The following is a 20,011-nucleotide window of genomic DNA, read 5'->3' as shown; positions in this document are numbered from 1 at the left end:
GAAGCGGTGCCTGGATCGTCCGGGTCCCTTCTGTTTACTCACATTGGTTGTGGAGCGCTGACTGGCTTGTGCGCTCCAGGCCTTAGATGGGGACACAGGTGAGGAGCTAGACCCTCTCGGGGTCCTTTGAAGTGCCAGGCGCCGAGAGCACAGCAGGTGCAGGGCTTAACTCAGAACCTCCTGGAGCCCTGCCTGGCACCGTGTCATTGGGAGTCCATGGCACAGGCAAGTACGGGTTTCTGGTGTGCACGGCAGAGGCGTTCTGGCGGCCTCAGCACGTGCACTTTGCCTAAGCTCACGTCCGACACGCCCAGGGTTCCAGGTTTCCACTCGGTATTTCCTGAAAAGAACTGCCCAGGGCACTGGCGCTGACCGGGGCCCCTGCAGACGGCTGGGTCTCCACCCCACTCCACCAGCAACCAGGCCTCCACCCCACTCCACCAGCAACCAGGCCTCCACCCCACTCCACAAGCAGCCAGACCCACGCTCAGGGCCTCATCAGCGACCTTTCACCTGTGGAGCGTGGTTCTTACCCCAGGCCCCTTCGGCCGCTGCAGGTGTGCGGGTGGTTTCAGGATGGCATTGTCCTGCCTGGGCCCATCCTCTCTCTTCCCCTCAGAGGTGGCAGTGGTGGACAGAGGGTCGAAGAGACACAGGATGCAGAGTGGGGAGGTCTTTCGTGGTTGTTTGGAATCGATTTACTTCCTGCGTTCTTCTGGGATACTTTTGAATTTCAGCTGTTTCATGTGGAAACATTTGAAGTATATCAGCAGAGGGTTTTCCAAATCACTTTAGACCTGAGGCTCAGCTTTTGTCTCATTCATTTGACCAAGTGACCTGCAGTTCAGTGGCCCCGCCTTTAGCTGTGGACAAGGAGAAAGAAGCCGTGGGCACACATGGTGCAAGGGAGACCCTTTAAAATGACCTGAAAACCCACCTGAGCAGGCTTTGAGGACAGGAACCCGTTTTTAGCAGCAGAAACCTGCATTTGGGGATCTCCTGAGTGAGGGCAGCACCTGTACCGCTGGGGCAGGCTGGACACCCTTGACCCCTCGGTTTAGAGATGAGGAAACTGAGGCTTAGCACAGTCCAGGACTTGATAAGGACATGGGTGGGGGCGGGGCCGCGGGAATGCCGGGGGCAGCTGCTGTCGGGCTGCTTTGTGCCCCCACCCTGACTCACTGGCCTCTCTGGTCCCCGGCCCCGCAGGTGTACATCGGTGAGCTCCCGCACGACTTCCTCCGCATCACGCCCACACAGCAGCAGCGGCAGGTCCAGCTGGACGCCCAGGCGGCCCAGCAGCTGCAGTACGGAGGCGCAGTGGGCACCGTGGGCCGACTGAACATCACGGTGGTACAGGTGGGCCTTGGGGCACCCTCCTGCCTGCCTGGGGCTGGTGCGCTCGGTGGGGGTGGGATTGAGGATTTCGGCGTTTATACTGCATTTCCTAAGCGGGCAAACAGAACTTCTGATTCCCGCTTTTCCTGAAACCTGTGTGATGTTGAAAACGATCTGTGTGAAAGATATTGGCATTGACCCCGGGTTCTACCAAACATAACTCAAGTGATGAGTAGTGGGTATAGGTGGGCGTCTGCTCTGTGTAGGGCCTGGCTCTTCCACCCGGCTTGAGTACGCCCAAGGACGCCTACCGGACCCCCGCCGGCAGCTGGAGGAGGCGCGGCCGGCGCCCCCACCACCCGGCGTGTGCTGCGTGAGTGGCTTCCCGTTGGCCTCAGTGCCGGTGCCTGCACCCTCCCTCCCCACAGAGCAGCCCTCGGTCAGCCTCGGGGCCAGCCCGTGGTCGCTTAGTGGTCTTTCAAGTGAAAGCCAAAATCGGCAGATTTAACGCCGATTTTGATCACACGAAAACAGTCTGTAAGACCGCAGGAAAAGGAAACACACTGTGAGCCACGCAGGCTTTCGTAGAAATGCAGGGAAAGGAGACACACTGTGAGCCACGCAGGCTTTCGTAGAAATGCAGGGAAAGGAGACACACTGTGAGTCACGCGGGCTCTCGTAGAAATGCAGGAAAAGGAAACACACTGTGAGCCACGCGGGCTCTCGTAGAAATGCAGGGAAAGGAGACACACTGTGAGCCACGCGGGCTTTCGTAGAAATGCAGGGAAAGGAGACACACTGTGAGCCACGCGGGCTTTCGTAGAAATGCAGGGAAAGGAGACACACTGTGAGCCACGCGGGCTTTCGTAGAAATGCAGGGAAAGGAGACACACTGTGAGCCACGTGGCTTTCGTAGAAATGCAGGAAAAGGAGACACACTGTAAGCCACGCAGGCTTTCGTAGAAATGCAGGGAAAGGAGACACACTGTGAGCCACGCGGGCTTTCGTAGAAATGCAGGGAAAGGAGACACACTGTGAGCCACGCGGGCTTTCGTAGAAATGCAGGAAAAGGAGACACACTGTGAGCCACGCGGGCTTTCGTAGAAATGCAGGAAAAGGAGACACACTGTGAGCCACGCGGGCTTTCGTAGAAATGCAGGGAAAGGAGACACACTGTGAGCCACGCGGGCTTTCGTAGAAATGCAGGAAAAGGAGACACACTGTGAGCCATGCGGGCTTTCGTACAAATGCACAAATACAGCAGGCAGAAGAATCGCCGTGGACCTCACAAATAAGACTTGCTTTCAGGGGCTTCATGGTGTGGTGAGCACAGCTGCACCGTCACCCCTTCCTCGCGGCGTGTCTCAGACCCTTGCTTGTGCAGCTGTTACTGTGCTGGTGTGGCCGATCCCTCTGCCCACCCAGTGAACTCCCGTAAGCCCATGCATTCCTGTGCCAGCTGCCACCAGGCCAGCCAGTGCCATCACCCGTCCTCAGCCGCCACCTCCTGGCAGGGCCTGGTGACCGCAGGGCACTCCACCTCACACCGTTCAAGCTCCAGAGCTGGCTGGGCCTTGGAGGTGGCCCTGGCGTTGCCCACACCTCTGGCCCCCCTTGGTCCTCTCCCGCACCCTGGAGCCCACCACAGGCAGCCTGTTTCCTCCACGTGAGCTCACCCAGCCTTCTGTGGCACAGCTCCAGTGGTGGGAAACATTCGCCTCCTCACTGGGCCAGGTAGCTCAGCCCCTGTTTCCTGCTTCTCTTGGCTTCCGGGCGGCCACACAGGTGGTTCCCTGCTTGCGTCCCCTCGCTGCTTCCCCTTGTTGTCTCCTGGGGCCCCAGTGGGATGCCAAGGGGTCTGGTCCTCAGCCCTCCTCCCCTCTCTGCCCACACACCCTGGTGACTTCTGCATCCCTGTGGGTCTAAACACCCACGTGCTGGCCCCGGCCTGAGTCGACCACTCAGCTCCACCCCAGATTCTTAGGTACGGACCATGGCCACATGGCCTCCCCAGGTGTTCCGTGGGCACTCCGGGCTCCGTGTGCCCAAGGTGGAGCTCTCGGGCCACCCTCCCGGCTTCCCCCCCCCGTCTGCAGGTGGCTGTCCCACACTCTGGAAGCTGAGGCCCAAAGCCCTGGTGCTGCTGGTGCTCCAGGTTCATGTCCACCTCTTGCCCTTCAGGCCTGACCCTCAGCACAGGCGCCACCTTCAGCCCGTCCAGGCCTGGAGCCCCCCGCACCCACCCACTGCCTCCGCTCAGCCCCTGCAGCGTGGCCAGAGTAGGTCCGTTCCCGCATGGGCCTTTCTCGTGGGCACTGTCCTGCTGAGCCTGCTCCAGCTGGGCCCATGTTTTCCTCACCCTAGTCACTCCTGACCTTCCTCTTCCCTGGCCGTTCTCCTCCCGCTTCCTGCAGCTCTTCCTCCAGATCCTGCAGCCCGCACACCTGGTCCTCCTAGCTGGTCACTCCCTGCAGTGGTAACGCCATCTGCTGTGCCGTGTGTCTGCCGCGCATCTCTTGCCCATTACGGGGAAAGCAGCGGTGCCCGTGTGTCCCCGCGGTGTCTGCTGTCTGACGCGCATCTCTTGCCCGTTGCGGGGGAGGCAGCGGTGCCCATGTGTCCCCACAGTGTCTGCTGTCTGACGCGCGTCTCTTGCCCGTTGCGGGGGAGGCAGCGGTGCCCGTGTGTCCCCACGGTGTCTGCTGTCTGACGCGCGTCTCTTGCCCGTTGCGGGGGAGGCAGCGGTGCCCGTGTGTCCCCACGGTGTCTGCTGTCTGACGCGCGTCTCTTGCCCGTTGCGGGGGAGGCAGCGGTGCCCGTGTGTCCCCACGGTGTCTGCTGTCTGACGTGCGTCTCTTGCCCGTTGTGGGGGAGGCAGCGGTGCCCGTGTGTCCCCACGGTGTCCACAGTGTCTCCTGCACCAGAACAGCATGTGGTTGTGTGCAGTCATAGTGAATGGGCAGATGCTTCCGTAAACATCGAGGAGGTCACTTCAGCAGAGCAGTTGATGTCACAGGACGCTCATCCTAGAGTTTTCTAGCCACAGTGCAGAGGGCAGTGGGAGGAGACGGGAATGAGAGGATGATGCTGAGTATGGCAGAAGCAGGCAGGATCCAATGTGAGCAGGCATCGGTGACAGGCACGGGCATGCTGGCGGGGGAGTCCCACGTGCCACCCAGAAAGCTGGCTTTGCTCAAAGCCTTTAAAGTTATTAATAAAAATAAGTCATAGCAGCTAGGCAGAGACAGCACAGTTACCTGAAAGCTTTGGAAAATCACGCTGGTCTCAGACTTTCCTGCTACATACTCTCCAGAAAATAGGGCAGTTTCTAAGGAGTTTACAGGGGCAGAGTTTGGAGTGTAAGAGCTGATCTGGCAGATCTGTGGGTGTGCAGCAGAAGGGAATTGGAAGCTGCTAGAGGCTGAGCATGCCTGTTGCCCAGGAGCTTCCGGAAAACTGTCACTCCATAGCATTCCGGAGTACGCTGTGGCCACCCAAGAAACACGCTAAAATTAAGGACCCAAGAATGGGGCAGTTTTGACCTAAAAGGACTGGCCACAGCTTTGGTTAGAAGTGAAAGGAGGGAACTTGTATGTGGACAAGAATAGAAAACAGAGGACCTGGCAGTCCAGAGATGTGGGCACAGGAGGGGAGAGTTCAGCTGTGCGGCGAGGGTTGGCGTGGACGGGACAGCCATGCCCTCGGGGGTCGGTGAGGACGGGGCGGCCGTGCCCTCAGAGGTGGGTCGGTGAGGACGGGGCGGCCGTGCCCTCAGAGGTGGGTCGGTGAGGACGGGGCAGCCGTGCCCTCAGAGGGGGGTCGGTGAGGACGGGGCGGCCGTGCCCTCAGCGGGGGGGTCAGCGAGGACGGGGCGGCCGTGCCCTCAATGGGGGGTCAGCGAGGACGGGGTGGCCATGCCCTCAGAGGGGTGCGGTGAGAACAGGGTGGCGGTGCCCTCAGAGAGGGTTCAGTGAGGACGGGGTGGCCGTGCCCTCAGAGGGGCGTCAGTGAGGATGGGGTGGCCGTGCCTTCGGGGGGGGGTGGTGAGGACAGGGTGGCAGTACTCTCAGAGGGGGGTTGGTGAGGACAGGTTGGCCGTTCCCTCAGAGGGGGTCGGGGGGCAGTGTCTGGACTCTGTTCCACTGGGAAGGAGGAACTGGCGGGCTCCATGTGGGTGGGAGGGCCGGGATAGCTCCCGGGGTCTCTATCACCAGCTCCTGGGGGTGAGCCGGGTTGGCTGCAGGAGAGCGGGTGGCAGTGGTACAGGGAGGCCGTCTGCATTCCAGGCAGGATGCTTTACAGGCAGCCAGAGCTGCAGGGCTGAACCCAACCCAGCTTACGAGGGCTTTTCTCCTGGTTTTTTCTTGTAAAGGTTTTACAGTTTTAGGTTTTATATTTGAACCTGCCATCCATGTTGAGTTTGTTTGCTGAACAATCATCTTACTTGCCACGGTCTTCTGTCTTATTCTGAACACACGTTCACTCCCACCCCGAGGACCTCAAATGTCCCCGCCCAGCTGAGCGCCTGGCCTGAAGTCGAATCTCATAGTCTACATGTGATGTGGCTCCTTGTGATTGGGAGACACAAGAAAGACAAGTTCCAGTCCCCAAAACCCCACGTACTCCGATAGCACAGGCAGGGCTGCTGCCTTCACGAGGGAGGAAAGCAGCCACGTGGCGTCTGAATTACGTGCAGCAGGTGTCCTCACTCTCACCTAGAGCGAGGATGCACCTCTCCCGGGTCATCATGCTCCGGGGGCAGGTTCACACTCCCTGTCATGCTCTGGCTCTCAGCTCTGTCCCGGGACCTCCTCCCCTTTCCCTCCTCAGCCGCTTCTGAGGAGGGCATTAGAGAGCGCGCCCTTCATGGTGGGTGAGTGGCGGCCTCAGCTGTGTCTGTGAGCGTCGTAGGTTTCTGCTGTCAAGGACAAGCCACGTGCTTTGTCTCAGAACTGCACGATCCATCTGTGGCTCACTCTTCTTGCTCCTGGCCTCCTGGGAAGCAGGTCACAGCCGTGTTCAGGCGACTCTGAGTGGCTGTAGTCTATGTGTTAGGAAAAGGCCTCGTGGAAGGGTTCAGGGAGGCAGACGGCCTAGAGAACCCACCCTCTCCTGATGGTTGGCACCTCCTTTTCCTGACATTGGCTTCATTCCAGGCAAAGTTGGCCAAGAATTACGGCATGACCCGCATGGACCCCTACTGCCGACTGCGCCTGGGCTACGCGGTGTACGAGACGCCCACGGCACACAATGGCGCCAAGAATCCCCGCTGGAATAAGGTCATCCACTGCACGGTGCCCCCAGGCGTGGACTCTTTCTATCTCGAGATCTTCGATGAGGTGAGAGGGACGTGCCAGCTATTATGGAGGCTGCACGTGGCTGAGCGTGGCTGCCGTGGGAACACACCTGCCAACACAGCCACGTTCCTGGCTGGCTTCAAGGCGTGGCTCCCCACCTGGTGTTTCATTGGGTGCATGACAGGGTCCTGCTCTCCCCAAGGAATGTGAAAAAGGGATTGTTTCCAGCTCCTTGAACATGCTTACATTTGGAAACATCCCCAGTGACAAGCATGACCCAGGGATACAGCGTGCACGTGTCCCCTCCGCTGGGCGCACAGGGTCTGGCCGCTCACCAGCAGGTGGGATTTCCAGGGACAGAGCGTGCACGTGTCCCCTCCGCTGGGCACTGATCTGGCCGCTCACCAGCAGGTGGGATTTCCAGGGACAGAGCGTGCATGTGTCCGCCCCACTGGGCGCACAGGGTCTGGCCGCTCACCAGCAGGTGGGATTTCCAGGGACAGAGCGTGCACGTGTCCCCTCTGCTGGGCACTGATCTGGCCGCTCACCAGCAGGTGGGATTTCCAGGGACAGAGCGTGCACGTGTCCCCTCCACTGGGCACTGATCTGGCCGCTCACCAGCAGGTGGGATTTCCAGGGACAGAGCGTGCACGTGTCCGCCCCACTGGGCGCACAGGGTCTGGCCGCTCACCAGCAGGTGGGATTTCCAGGGACAGAGCGTGCACGTGTCCCCTCTGCTGGGCACTGATCTGGCCGCTCACCAGCAGGTGGGATTTCCAGGGACAGAGCGTGCACGTGTCCTCTCCACTGGGCACTGATCTGGCCGCTCACCAGCAGGTGGGATTTCCAGGGACAGAGCGTGCACGTGTCCGCCCCACTGGGCGCACAGGGTCTGGCCGCATACCAGCAGGTGGGATTTCCAGGGACAGAGCGTGCACGTGTCCCCCGCCACTGGGCACTCGTCTGGCCGCTCACCAGCAGGTGGGATTTCCAGGGACAGAGCGTGCATGTGTCCGCCCCGCTGGGCGCACAAGGTCTTGCCGTACACCAGCAGGTGGGATTTCCAGGGACAGAGCGTGCACATGTCCACCCCGCTGGGCGCACAGGGTTTGGCCGCATACCGGCAGGTGGGATTTCCAGGGACAGAGCGTGCACGTGTCCCCCGCCACTGGGCACTCGTCTGGCCGCTCACCAGCAGGTGGGATTTCCAGGGACAGAGCATGCATGTGTCCGCCCCGCTGGGCGCACAGGGTCTTGCCGCACACCAGCAGGTGGGATTTCCAGGGACAGAGCGTGCACGTGTCTCCCGCCACTGGGCACTCATCTGGCCGCTCACCAGCAGGTGGGATTTCCAGGGACAGAGCGTGCACGTGTCCCCCGCCACTGGGCACTCGTCTGGCCGCTCACCAGCAGGTGGGATTTCCAGGGACAGAGCGTGCATGTGTCCGCCCCGCTGGGCGCACAGGGTCCGCCCGCTCACTAGCAGGTGGGATTTCCAGAGAGTGCGGCTGCCTACTGGGTGGGAAAGCTGTTCTTGGTGATGCGAATGGTCGTGACCCTTGAGGGTCCTGAGTCCCGTCCGTGGCTGCACCTGCAGCGCTTCTGAGGCAGAGTCAGAAGGTCAGAGGGGATGTGGCGAGGCTGCTGCTCAGTGTGGTCCCGGCACCTCACACCTGTGGCATTGTGAGGCTAGAGACTGGGTGGGAGCCGGGGAGCAGTGTGGGGCAGCCAGGCCAGCAGACGGCCAGCCCTCCCTGCCTGGGCCCTGCCTTTTCCTCCCGGCTTTTCTCTCCCCGTCCCTACCTGCTTTCCCCTCCCTGGCCCTCAGAAGAGTAGAGAGCGCATGGGAAGTGCAGAGTCAGCTGTGGGAGGCAGACCCCGTGTCCTTTCCAGTCTGCACCCCGGCTGCTCTGGGGCTTGACAGGTGGCAGCCGGTGGAGCAAGGATGGGGCCCCGAGGGCTGGGGAGGAGCAGCCAGTGTCCCTGAAGCGGAACTGAAGGAGGACAGCAGCCCAGGGCCCTCGCTTTCCCCAGCCCCAGACCTGGCCCTGGCCCCGGCCCATTCTGGTGGAGAGAGGGAAGAAGTCCCCTACGGAGGCTGATAAACGATCATGAAGCCTGCGCTGCCCGAGGGGTCTCATCGATGGGGTGTTGGTGCAGGTGGGAGCCCTGTTCCACAGATAAGACGGGGACTCGAGGCGGGCCCACGATGGTGCGGCTGCAGGGGCAGGGTGGCCCCTTCCCTGATGCCTGGGGCCTCTCCCTCTTGTCTCCCGCAGAGAGCCTTCTCCATGGACGACCGCATTGCCTGGACCCACATCACCATCCCGGAGTCCCTGAGGCAGGGCAAGGTGGAGGACAAGTGGTACAGCCTGAGCGGGAGGCAGGGGGACGACAAGGAAGGCATGATCAACCTCGTCATGTCCTACGCGGTGAGCTGCACGCCTGGGCGGGGTGGGGCGCATTGGGGTATGTTGGAGCACGTCGGGGCTATGCCGCCCCACAGACACCCTCGTCTCTTTCCTGGAGGCACTGAGCCCATAAAACAGCAGGGCTCACGTTCTGAGGACAGAGGGCAGGGGCCCTGGGTGGTTTGGTGGCAGAGAGGGGCTGCCCTGCCCACTGCTCCTGCCCATGTTCTCTGTCTGGGGAAACAGCATAGGGGTTGTTTGTGTTCCTAAGATGAGCCCACCCTTTGTGGTGGTCTCCACTGCAGACCCCTGTGTCCTCGGAGGCCCCCCACAGCCCTTCCAAGCTCTGCCCTTAGGGTCCAGCTGAGCAGCCCTCCAGGGTCTGAGATACAGCCCTGGGCCCTGCAGGACACCAGGCTCCTCCCCACAGGGCAGGCATTGGCCGCAGTGTGGCAGGGCATCTCTGGAGATGTGGGGGAAGCCTGGGGGCTGCTGCGCTCGGGGTCAGGAAGTCGAGGCCTGGCTGTGGGGCCAGCACGTCAGCGCCCTGGCTCCCAGCCATCTCCATCCTCAGGGCACCTGCAGCTCCTGGGGGCATCAGGAGGGCCAGTTAGAGGCTCCAAGATGCAGAGCTCCTGCCGTCTCGTCTGTATCATCAACCAGAGGATTTTCAGGCTGTTACTGAAAAATGGTGCTGTGGGAAATGCCAGGCAGATGTGACGGCAGAGAGGGTGCAGCAGGGAAGGTGCAGCAGAGAGGGTGCAGCAGGGAGGGTGCAGCAGAGAGGGTGCAGCAGGGAGGGTGCAGCAGAGAGGGTGCAGCAGGGAGGGTGCAGCAGAGAGGGTGCAGCAGGGAGGCTGCAGCAGAGAGGGTGCAGCAGGGAGGGTGCAGCAGAGAGGGTGCAGCGGGGAGGCTGCAGCAGAGGGTGCAGCGGGGAGGCTGCAGCAGAGAGGTTGCAGCGGGGAGGCTGCGGCAGAGAGGGTGCAGCGGGGAGGCTGCGGCAGAGAGGGTGCAGCGGGGAGGCTGCGGCAGGGAGGCTGCAGCGGGGAGGCTGCGGCAGGGAGGCTGCAGCGGGGAGGCTGCGGCAGGGAGGCTGCAGCAGAGGGTGCGGCAGGGAGGCTGCGGCAGAGAGGGTGCGGCAGAGAGGGTGCGGCGGGGAGGCTGCGGCAGAGAGGGTGCGGCGGGGAGGCTGCGGCGGGGAGGCTGCGGCGGGGAGGGTGCGGCGGGGAGGGTGCGGCGGGGAGGGTGTGGCGGCGAGGCTGCCGTGGGGAGGCTGCAGCAGGGAGGCTGCAGCAGGGAGCTGCTTTTCTGGGCCATCTTGGCTCCTCCCACCCCCTTTTTGTTAAAGCTGGGATATTTTAAAGCATGTCCCGGCCGTGAGTGACCATGTGTAAATGTCTCATGACACGTCTTTAACAGATGCTTTCATACAAACACAGAACCATCATGACGCTCCAGTGATTTTACCTGCAGTTGACAGTTTTGAACTCAGAGACGACAGTGGTGCAGTGACTTATCCGCAGTTGACAGTTTCGAACTCAGAGGAGACAGCGGTGCAGTGACTTATCTGCAGCTGACAGTTTTGAACCCAGAGACGGCAGCGGTGCAGTGACTTATCCGCAGCTGACAGTTTTGAACTCAGAGGCGACAGTGGTGCAGTGGCTTATCCACAGCTGACAGTTTCGAACTCAGAGACGACCGCGGTGCAGTGACTTATCCACAGTTGACAGTTTCGAACTCAGAGACAACAGCGGTGCAGTGACTTATCCACAGTTGACACTTTTGAACTCAGGAGACAGCAGTGCAGTGACTTATCTGCAGTGGACAGTTTTGAACTCAGAGACAACAGCAGTGCAGTGACTTATCTACAGTTGACAGTTTTGAACTCAGGAGAGAGCGGTGCAGTGACTTATCTGCAGTTGACAGTTTTGAACTCGGAGACGACAGTGCAGTGACTTATCTGCAGTGGACAGTTTTGAACTAAACTCAGAGACGACAGCAGTGCAGTGACTTATCCACAGTGGACAGTTTTGAACTAAACTTAGAGACGACAGCGGTGCAGTGACTTATCCACAGTTGACAGTTTTGAACTCAGGAGACAGCAGTGCAGTGACTTATCCACAGTGGACAGTTTTGAACTAAACTCAGAGATGACAGCGGTGCGGTGACTTATCCGCAGTTGACAGTTTTGAACTCAGAGGTGACAGCGGTGCAGTGACTTATCCACAGTGGACAGTTTTGAACTCAGAGTTGACAGCAGTGCAGTGACTTATGTGAAATTGACACTTTCAAACTCAGACACCACAGCAGTGCAGTGTGGTTCCCCCCAGGCCGACTCGACACCTACACTGGGATGTCCCTCCTGTCACCATCCTCTCTCAGTCACATCCCAGTTAGAGGGGGGTCTGTAAGCCCAAGCCATGTCACCTCCTGGATTTGAGGAGGTGGTGCAGGGGTGGGAGCAGGGCCCAGCATCCCCTGTGCACTCAGGGCTGGTGTAGCGAGGGTGATTCTGGGCTGGCATGGGGAGGGCGATTCTGGGCTGGCGTGGGGAGGGCAATTGTGGGGAGGGCGATTCCCGAGGTTCTGATGGGTGGATGTTCCTCCTTGACCCCGGGACCATCTCCGCTGTGTTTCAGCTGCTTCCAGCTGCCATGGTGATGCCACCCCAGCCCGTGGTCCTGATGCCAACAGTGTACCAGCAGGGCGTTGGCTATGTGCCCATCACAGGTGCGTGTGCTCCCTCCCTGGGTGCCTCTCCCCTGGTAGAAACCCCAGGGCCTAGGGCAGGTGCGGGAGGAGGGAACGGGGCTTAGAGCGCCGGGGTGGGGACGTCATCCATTCTAGAATCCTGCAGACGTGCTGACCGCACACAGATCCTTTCAGGCCAGGGAGCCAAGGGTTACGTTTGAATTTTGTTTGCATATCTAGAAAATAGAATTTTTTTTTTTTTTTCTAATTGTTGGCAGAAATGAGGTGAGTCGAAATTTTCAGAGATGTGGAAATGTGGCTTTGAAACCCCGTTGTGGCCAGCTCTGTGCAGGAGAACCTCACGCCCCTGTCAGGTGACGCGTGCTCTGCACTGTGCCGTCGTGTCCGAACCTCACGCCCCGTTGGGTGACGCGTGCCCTGCGCTGCGCCGTTGTGTCCGAACCTCACGCTCCTGTTGGGTGATGCGTGCTCTCTACTGCGCCATTGCGTCTGTTGTCGTGTGTCACTGTTAGGAGTGAGCAGCCTGTGGCTGCAGCAACACCAAGCTGGGATGTCACTTTTCATGCTGTTGCATTTTTGGTCCAGCTGTGACTGTGGTAGCAGCTGGTGCAAGACCGGCCCCCACCATGGATGGGCCCAGCCGTCTTTAGCAGGCGGGGAGACCTCAGCCCCTGAGAGGAGGTGCTGGGGGGAGCCTGTGGTCACCCTGGTTCTCCTCCTGAGGTGGCCTCTCTCTCGTTCTGGGGAGCTGGTGTCCAGGCAGAGCACTGGTCCCTCTGCACGGAGGGTGGAGGCCAGAGGCCCAGGCCATGGAAGTGGCCAAGTTGCAGGCAGGGCGCTGGGGATGCGTGGTGGTGTTGGGGGAGGTGGTGTTAGGGGAGGGTCTCGGGGCTGCATGAGGCCCCGGCTGCTTGTGCTCAGGGGCTGCTTTGGGGTTGGGGCGGGACAGAGCTGCTGGCAGGCGAGAGTGCTGTGAGGCCAGTGCTGGTGTCCAGCCCAGCTGGAGTGGAGAGGCCTGGTCAGCACCCCAGTCCCGCCAGCATCCCGCACAGATGCAGAAAGGCCACCTTGGGAGTCGGGACCTCGCCCTAGACCCACCCGATGTGGCCTGAAACCCAGCCCTGACGATGGGAAGGAGGAGACGGCACTGGGAGACTCTGGGCTGTCCACTGGTGTTCAGGACATTCTCGGACAAAACTGCCTGTGAGAACAGCATGGCCTCGCCCTCACTTGCTCACATTATAGACTCTGTTTCCATGTGAAGCCGCCCGCGCAGGTGCCAGGGCTGCCTTTCTCCAGAGGAAAGAGCAGAGCGTGTGTCTGAGAGGGCCTCTGTGGTGTCCAGTGTCTTAGAAAACCACCAGCCCAGGGCTGGGTGCGGGGGCTCATGCCTCTAATCCCAGCACCTTGGGAGGCCGAGGTGGGCGGATCGTGAGGTCAGGAGATCAAGACCATCCTGGCCAACACGGTGAAACCCCGTCTCTACTAAAAATACAAACAAATTAGCCGGGCGCGGTGGTGGGCGCCTGTAGTCCCAGCTGCTCGGGAGGCTGAGGCAGGAGAATGGTGTGAACCCAGGAGGTGGAGCTTGCAGTGAGCCGAGATTGCGCCACTGCACTCCAGCCTGGGTGACAGAGCAAGACTCCATCTCAAAAAAAAAAAAGAAAACCACCAGCTCAGCAGAGGCAGCACCTGCGCCCCGTCACCGAGGAAAGAATGCTTCCTAGGAGGTGACCACAGGTGAGCCAGAAACGCAGAAGCAGCCTTGAGGCGTTCAGAGTTAGAGGAGGGTGGGCATCTGGGTAAGCAGAAGAGCCAGCACCTTGGCAGAGAAACGGGGGAGAGCATGGGAGCCCCGCAGCTGTTCCTGAGCCTGGAGCCTGGCCAGGGGAGCTCTGCTGCCCTGGGGGCCCTGATGCGCCCTGGATGCCCCCCAGAGTGGCTCCTGGAGGTTCTGATTTGTAACTGGGACAGCCCAGAGCTGCCGTCGTGGGGTCAAAGTGCCTTCTGTGGTGTGCAGTTCATGGGGCTAGTGAAGTTCTGTCTGGTTGTCCTGAGTTGGAGGCCGATGGCCAACCTGAAAGAACAGAGACCCAGGCCCTCCAGCTTCCTGAGGTTGGAAGTCCAAGCCCCGGTAGGCAGGGCCACTCACTCGCCAAGGCTGTGAGGAGGATCCTCCCCGTCTCCTCCAACTTCTGGGCCGGGCGCTCTGTGGCTGTCTTTTTGGGGGGTGTAGTTCCATCAACTGGATACAGTACCGGGGTGTATCTGGCTGTAAGAGCATTCAGATGACAGATAACATTGATTGGCTTACATCTTTCTGGTTCCTATCCCTAATTCTCTTTGTAGATGCCTTTCAAGTTTGCTCTAAAACGTTTATTTTAGGAAAGGCTAGACAAACTTTGAAATTTTCTTTTGATAGACATTGTAAATTTTGGAACAGCCCTGCACTTCATAGAAAAGTTCCCAAGGAGATGCAGGAACATCTGCCAGAGCCTGTGAGGACTCGTCCACCTGATGCCCCACCGGAGCCCCCAGCCCCATGCCCAGGCATGCGTTTCCAATAAGCAGGGGCGTCCCTGGCACAGGACGGCCATCTAGATGAAGCTGACACTGACGCGTTGGGGCTGTACCCTGCTTGGAGCCCGTCTGAGTCCGCAGCATCCAGGCCGGGGTCACTGGCCCTCCATGGCCTTGCCTCCCTTGGCCTGGAGGGGTCCCCATCTTGCTCCTAGGGTATGTTCTGGTCAGGGACCTGGTGGGGCTGCTGACGTGGCCTTGCAGGGTAGGGCTGAGTTTCCCCGGGGCTGCTGGCAGGGCCTCCGCATTTTACCCAGGCAGATGCCACCACCGCAGATTCCACCCAGCGCAGGTTTACCCAGCGCAGGGCTAGTGGTGTGACTGGCCCGTCCCTCACGGCGGGCTCTGCCTGGCTGTTCCCCGGGAACTAAAATATGTCCTGTGTGGGAAGCACCCCAGGACCACGTGAAGATCCCGCCCTTGTCAGCCCCTGAGTTTATCCGACTTCCCCAGCAATGTGGATTTACAATTTCCTATTTTATTTATTTATTTATTTATTTTAATTATATTTTAAGTTTTAGGGTACATGTGCACAACGTGCAGGTTTGTTACATATGTATCCATGTGCCATGTTGGTGTGCTGCACCCATTAACTCATTTAGCATTAGGTATATCTCCTGAACAATTTCCTATTTTATTTATTTATTTATTTATTTTAATTATACTTTAAGTTTTAGGGTACATGTGCACAACGTGCAGGTTTGTTACATATGTATCCGTGTGCCATGTTGGTGTGCTGGACCCATTGACTCGTCATTTAACATTAGGTATTTCTCCTAAACAATTTCCTATTTTATTTATTTATTTATTTTAATTATACTTTAAGTTTTAGGGTACATGTGCGCAATGTGCAGGTTTGTTACATATGTATCCGTGTGCCATGTTGGTGTGCTGCACCCATTGACTCGTCATTTAACATTAGGTATTTCTCCTAAACAATTTCCTATTTTATTTATTTATTTATTTTAATTATACTTTAAGTTTTAGGGTACATGTGCGCAATGTGCAGGTTTGTTACATATGTATCCGTGTGCCATGTTGGTGTGCTGCACCCATTGACTCGTCATTTAACATTAGGTATTTCTCCTAAACAATTTCCTATTTTATTTATTTATTTATTTTAATTATACTTTAAGTTTTAGGGTACATGTGCGCAATGTGCAGGTTTGTTACATATGTATCCGTGTGCCATGTTGGTGTGCTGCACCCATTGACTCGTCATTTAACATTAGGTATTTCTCCTAAACAATTTCCTATTTTATTTATTTATTTATTTTAATTATACTTTAAGTTTTAGGGTACATGTGCGCAATGTGCAGGTTTGTTACATATGTATCCGTGTGCCATGTTGGTGTGCTGCACCCATTGACTCGTCATTTAACATTAGGTATTTCTCCTAAACAATTTCCTATTTTATTTATTTATTTATTTTAATTATACTTTAAGTTTTAGGGTACATGTGCGCAATGTGCAGGTTTGTTACATATGTATCCGTGTGCCATGTTGGTGTGCTGCACCCATTGACTCGTCATTTAACATTAGGTATTTCTCCAACAATTTCCTATTTTTTTCCTTGGGTCAGAATCCCTTATGAATGTTATTTTTTCACTCAAATCATTCCAGATTTGGCCAGAGGGAGCCCCCTCAGGTGGGATCTTTGTTCTTTGGCCTCCTCTGATCCTTCTCTGGGCCCCTCCCTGCTTCCTGGCACTGCAGGAAGCCCCAGGCTCTCTGCATTTCCGGCCTTAGCCCTGGCGTTAGCTGTTTCTCCCAGGAGCCCTGGTTCCCATTAGGAGAGCACTGCTTTTAGGAGCCTTTGAAGTATTTTTTAATTATCCTAACAGTACTGTAGAGTGTGAATAAGGCACCCTTCTTCACTGGAAGCTGATGCCCTAGTTTTCTTCTGAGTACCTGTGATCACAGCCCATCCTCCCGGCAGCCACTGCCAGCTGAAGGGCGAAGTCTGCGGAGACCTTGGAGAGGCTGGCGGCTGCGTGCTCAGGGCGTCTCGGGCCGACTAGGCAAGCATGGTGGAGTCACACCAGGGTTTTCTTCTCAGAAGTGGAATCTCAAAGTGCATCTTGGCCAGAGCATGTGTGTCGCCCACAGTTTCAAGTGTTTATGACTCACATAGTGGAGAAGCCTGTGCCGCGTGCTCTGCCTGGCTACGCGGTGCTGGCTGCGTGGCTTCGGGCCTGTGTGCACGCAGGGCGGCCTGGCCAAGCCCTCTGGTGAGACGGGGCTGCCGGAGTGGGCCAGGAAAGGAGAGCCCGGCTTCTTAGGGCCCTGCTTCTCGCCAGCCCCTTCAGCCTCTCATTCATTCAGCTGTCGCCTGCTGATCGCTGCCCAGAGACCCCCGCACAGGGTGCAGGTCTCGGGGCTCACTGTGCACATTAGGTGGGCTCAGGCCCCGAGAGCCTCCCGTGGTGTCTGAGCCCAGCTGCCACCTCTATGGAGAGTGCAAGCTGGAGACTGAGGGCTGAATGCTAGCTGAGCCCTCACGAGGACCGTCCACTTTCCTCAGTGAAAAACCAGAGTCCCCCACAAAGCAACTCAGAAGCCGGGGCGCTGAGGTCAGACCGTCTCCTTCACAAAAATAAAGTGTGACCACATCAGTGAGGAAGGGAGGCTGGAACACAAAGCACTGCTTGATTATTAAAGCTTTTACGCCATGATCATGGCCGAAGAGAACAGTTTTAAGTTTTGATTTTTTTAAACAAAGTATTATTTTGATTACCAAATTAGATACTTTACAGATTTCAAATAATTCGTGGTAGGCATCATGTGGTTATAGGGGGTTTTTTAGCCTCAATTTTAAGGAAACATCTAGGCGTGAAGCATCTGGAGACCGCGTGGCCTCATGAAGCACGTTCTCTTCCACGGAGCTGCAGAGTGGACAGAGACTCTCCGCCAGGCTGGCAACAGCAGCCAACTGCTCAATTTCCCGTGCGTTCTTCATGCGTGAGAGACCAGCGCGGGCGCCACTGGGCCTCAGCCCTGCCTGCACTGTCCCTCCAGCTGTCCCTGGCACAGAGGGGCACTCAGGCTGCAGCCACTGCCAGGGGTCTGCCCTGAGGGTCCCCACGAGACTGACAGGCGCTGAGGTGGAAGGTGGTGCCGGCCGCACTGTCCTCTGGGGCCCTCCTCGCTTTCCCTCCTCCTGTTGCTTTCCACCTCCTTCTGCTTGGTGGTGGGAGGAGAATCGGCCTGGAAAGTGGGGCGTCCAGCGCCTCCCCAGCCTGGCCTGCATAGGCAGCACCAGGGTGTGCATCAGCTCATTCTGTGCTCTCCGTGGCTACAGCTGCCCGTTGACGCTGTTTCCATCTGTTCCCTCGTGCACCTCCATTTCACACGGGCCTGGAGTGCTTTTCTCTTTTCTCTGCTGCCCCCACGTCCTCACCGGCGCAGTCCCTCCCATCATCCTGGCCTGCGTCTCTGTGGACACAACCCCCACTGGTTTCTGTGGAGCCGACCAGACCGGGACATGAATGCCTGTCCACAAAGTATGAAAGCAAAACACGCAGGTGGACGCCGCTGCTGGGATGGACAAGGGGGAGGCCCATAGAGAACGTGCACGCGGTGGCACCACGCACGGGAGCAGCCGGTGTTCGCAGCGCCTGTGAGTTCCAGAGAGGGCCAGCCAAGGGCTCACCCAGCGGCCCAGGCATGCTTCCCCTCGCACGTGGAATTCCAGCGAATAGGGAGTTTGCAGCTGAGCAGCACATGCCATTTAAAATACAAAATGGTTCCATTCAAAATGAGAATTGGATGCTTAAAAGTTTCCGAGACAAACTATCACATGGAACTCTCTGCTGTTGTGTTTATTAACCCGCTAACTTGGTCGCTTTGAAACAAAGAATCACGTAGGTTTTCTTCTTTGTGATAACACTCTGTGGAGTGAGAAGCAGCAACAAGCCTTGGGAGTTCCGGAACAGTCTCTGAGCTGGACGGTCGTCCCCACCTGCTCTTTGGATGTCTTTCCACTGTCGTGCGAGACGTCTGGGGCCCAGGGCCACATGCCTTCAGCCTGAGCAGGGCCGATGCTCCCCTGCCCACCCGCGGCCGGGACTTACCATGCTGCGTGGTCTGAGATCAGGGCCTTCTCGGAGCAATTTTTCCTGAATGGAAAAGGGACAGGTTTTGGTTTTCCTGGGTACCCTTGTGTTTGTCAGTAGAGAATTTGATTTTGCCAAGATACGACAGCAGATTCACACAGCGTGAAGAACGTGAGGTGGGGCCTGTTCTGTGCTGCACATCCGTCCGTGTGGGTGCAGGTGGCTGGTGGGGCTGAGTGCGGCACATGGCAGGGACACAGCAAAGCCGCCCATCACTCCTCCCAGGGCCGCTACAGGTGGGGTCTGGGCTGCCCCGGGCTCCCATGGCGTCCTCTCTGCCCACATTTTGGGGACTTTGCTCTCCGCCAGGCCCCAGAGCTCCTGGTCTGTCCTCCTGAAGTCCCCAGGCAGCCTTGACACATATGCTCACTGTTCCCGGAGGGCTTGATGGACACATCCACGCTTGGTAACCAGGATGGGCCGGCTCAGGCCAGGCACATGGCCTCTGCCCTGCAGGAAGGAGGGGAGTGAGCCAGGCCACTGCCCCTCAGCCCACACCGTGGAAGCACTCACCTCTTCCCCTGGGGGTGCCTGCTCCCCAAGTGAGTGTGTTGGGGCCGTGCTGTTGGGATTCACTTGAGGGCCAGTCGGCGCCACATGCCCTCATTGTCAGCAGAGCAGGTTTCTCGGGGCACCCCAGGCCGTGACGTCGCAGCGTCACAGCCACCGTCGTCGATTTTGCAGCAGTTCCCCTCCTCCCGTCCCTTCCCCATCAGACTGGTAAAGGCTGGAGAGAGTGGGAGCACGGTGCCTCCGTTCCTCATGTTGCCACGCTGCGGGGAGCCGTGTGGGCAGGGACAGGCGATGGCCGAGCGCCATTCCTCTTGTTGCCATGCTGTGGGGAGCTGTATGGGCAGGGACAGGTGATGGCCAAGTTCCTGCCCGCCTGCCAGCCGGGGCGCCCAAGAAGCCACGGGGATCCCAGGGGTCCCTCCAGGACAGACAGCGCCCAAGCCTTTGTCTTGTTTGAGGAAGAAGAAAGGGTGGTGAGGGTGGCCACGTCCCCACCTGGCCATGGTTCGGTTCGTTTTCCCTCATTGCCGAAAGGCTGATGAGCATGGGGATGATGCTTCCCCAGTGAGGTGAGGTGTCCAGTGGCCAGGACAAGAGGCAGGTGTGGGTGTGGAGGAAAGGTGGGCCTGGCCCTGAGAGAGCCGAGAAGCAGAGGAGGCAGGGGTAGGTGTGGAGGAAGAGTCGGCCTGGCCTAGAAGGAGCCGGGAAGCGGTGGCCTTCCTTGCTGAGGAGTCCTGGCCTTTGCAGCAGGTGCTGGAGGCTTGGCGGCAAGCCCTGTCCGCTCCGTTTACACCCCTGCAGGTCCTTGTTGCTGGTGTTGGTTCAGGCCAGGATTGAAGTGGCTTCTGCTGCCTTTAGGATCCTCCGAGAGTAGAAAGGAACAAAAGTCCTATCCTAAGATTGGGGCTCTAGCGCTCCAGTGATCCTAGCTGGGAGATGGTTCGTGCTTTTAAAGGTGAATGAACGGGTGAGCGGTGAACCCTTGCACTGCTGCAGCTGCTGCTGCAGGAGGAGCTCTGTGCCTCGCTGGTCGCCGAGCCCCGTG

General features: G+C 58.4%; 1 protein-coding gene across 3 annotated transcripts in view; it reads left to right on the top strand.

The window, feature by feature from the left end:
• TOLLIP (toll interacting protein) overlaps positions 1–20,011 on the top strand; it is a 36,504-nt gene that overhangs the window by 12,590 nt on the left and 3,903 nt on the right. For 2 of the 3 annotated variants that reach the window (XM_055093951.2, XM_063608030.1), the window contains exons 2-5: positions 1,210–1,359; positions 6,495–6,677; positions 8,915–9,067; positions 11,686–11,776. In XM_055093951.2, coding sequence (XP_054949926.1) covers positions 1,210–1,359; positions 6,495–6,677; positions 8,915–9,067; positions 11,686–11,776 — 577 coding nt within the window. The remainder of the gene's footprint in view (positions 1–1,209; positions 1,360–6,494; positions 6,678–8,914; positions 9,068–11,685; positions 11,777–20,011) is intronic. The other variant, XM_055093952.2, reaches the window with a different exon arrangement.

Source organism: Pan paniscus, chromosome 9 (genome assembly GCF_029289425.2).
Source record: "Pan paniscus chromosome 9, NHGRI_mPanPan1-v2.0_pri, whole genome shotgun sequence".
Taxonomy (NCBI): domain Eukaryota; kingdom Metazoa; phylum Chordata; class Mammalia; order Primates; family Hominidae; genus Pan; species Pan paniscus.
This window is presented reverse-complemented; position numbering and strand designations above follow the sequence as displayed.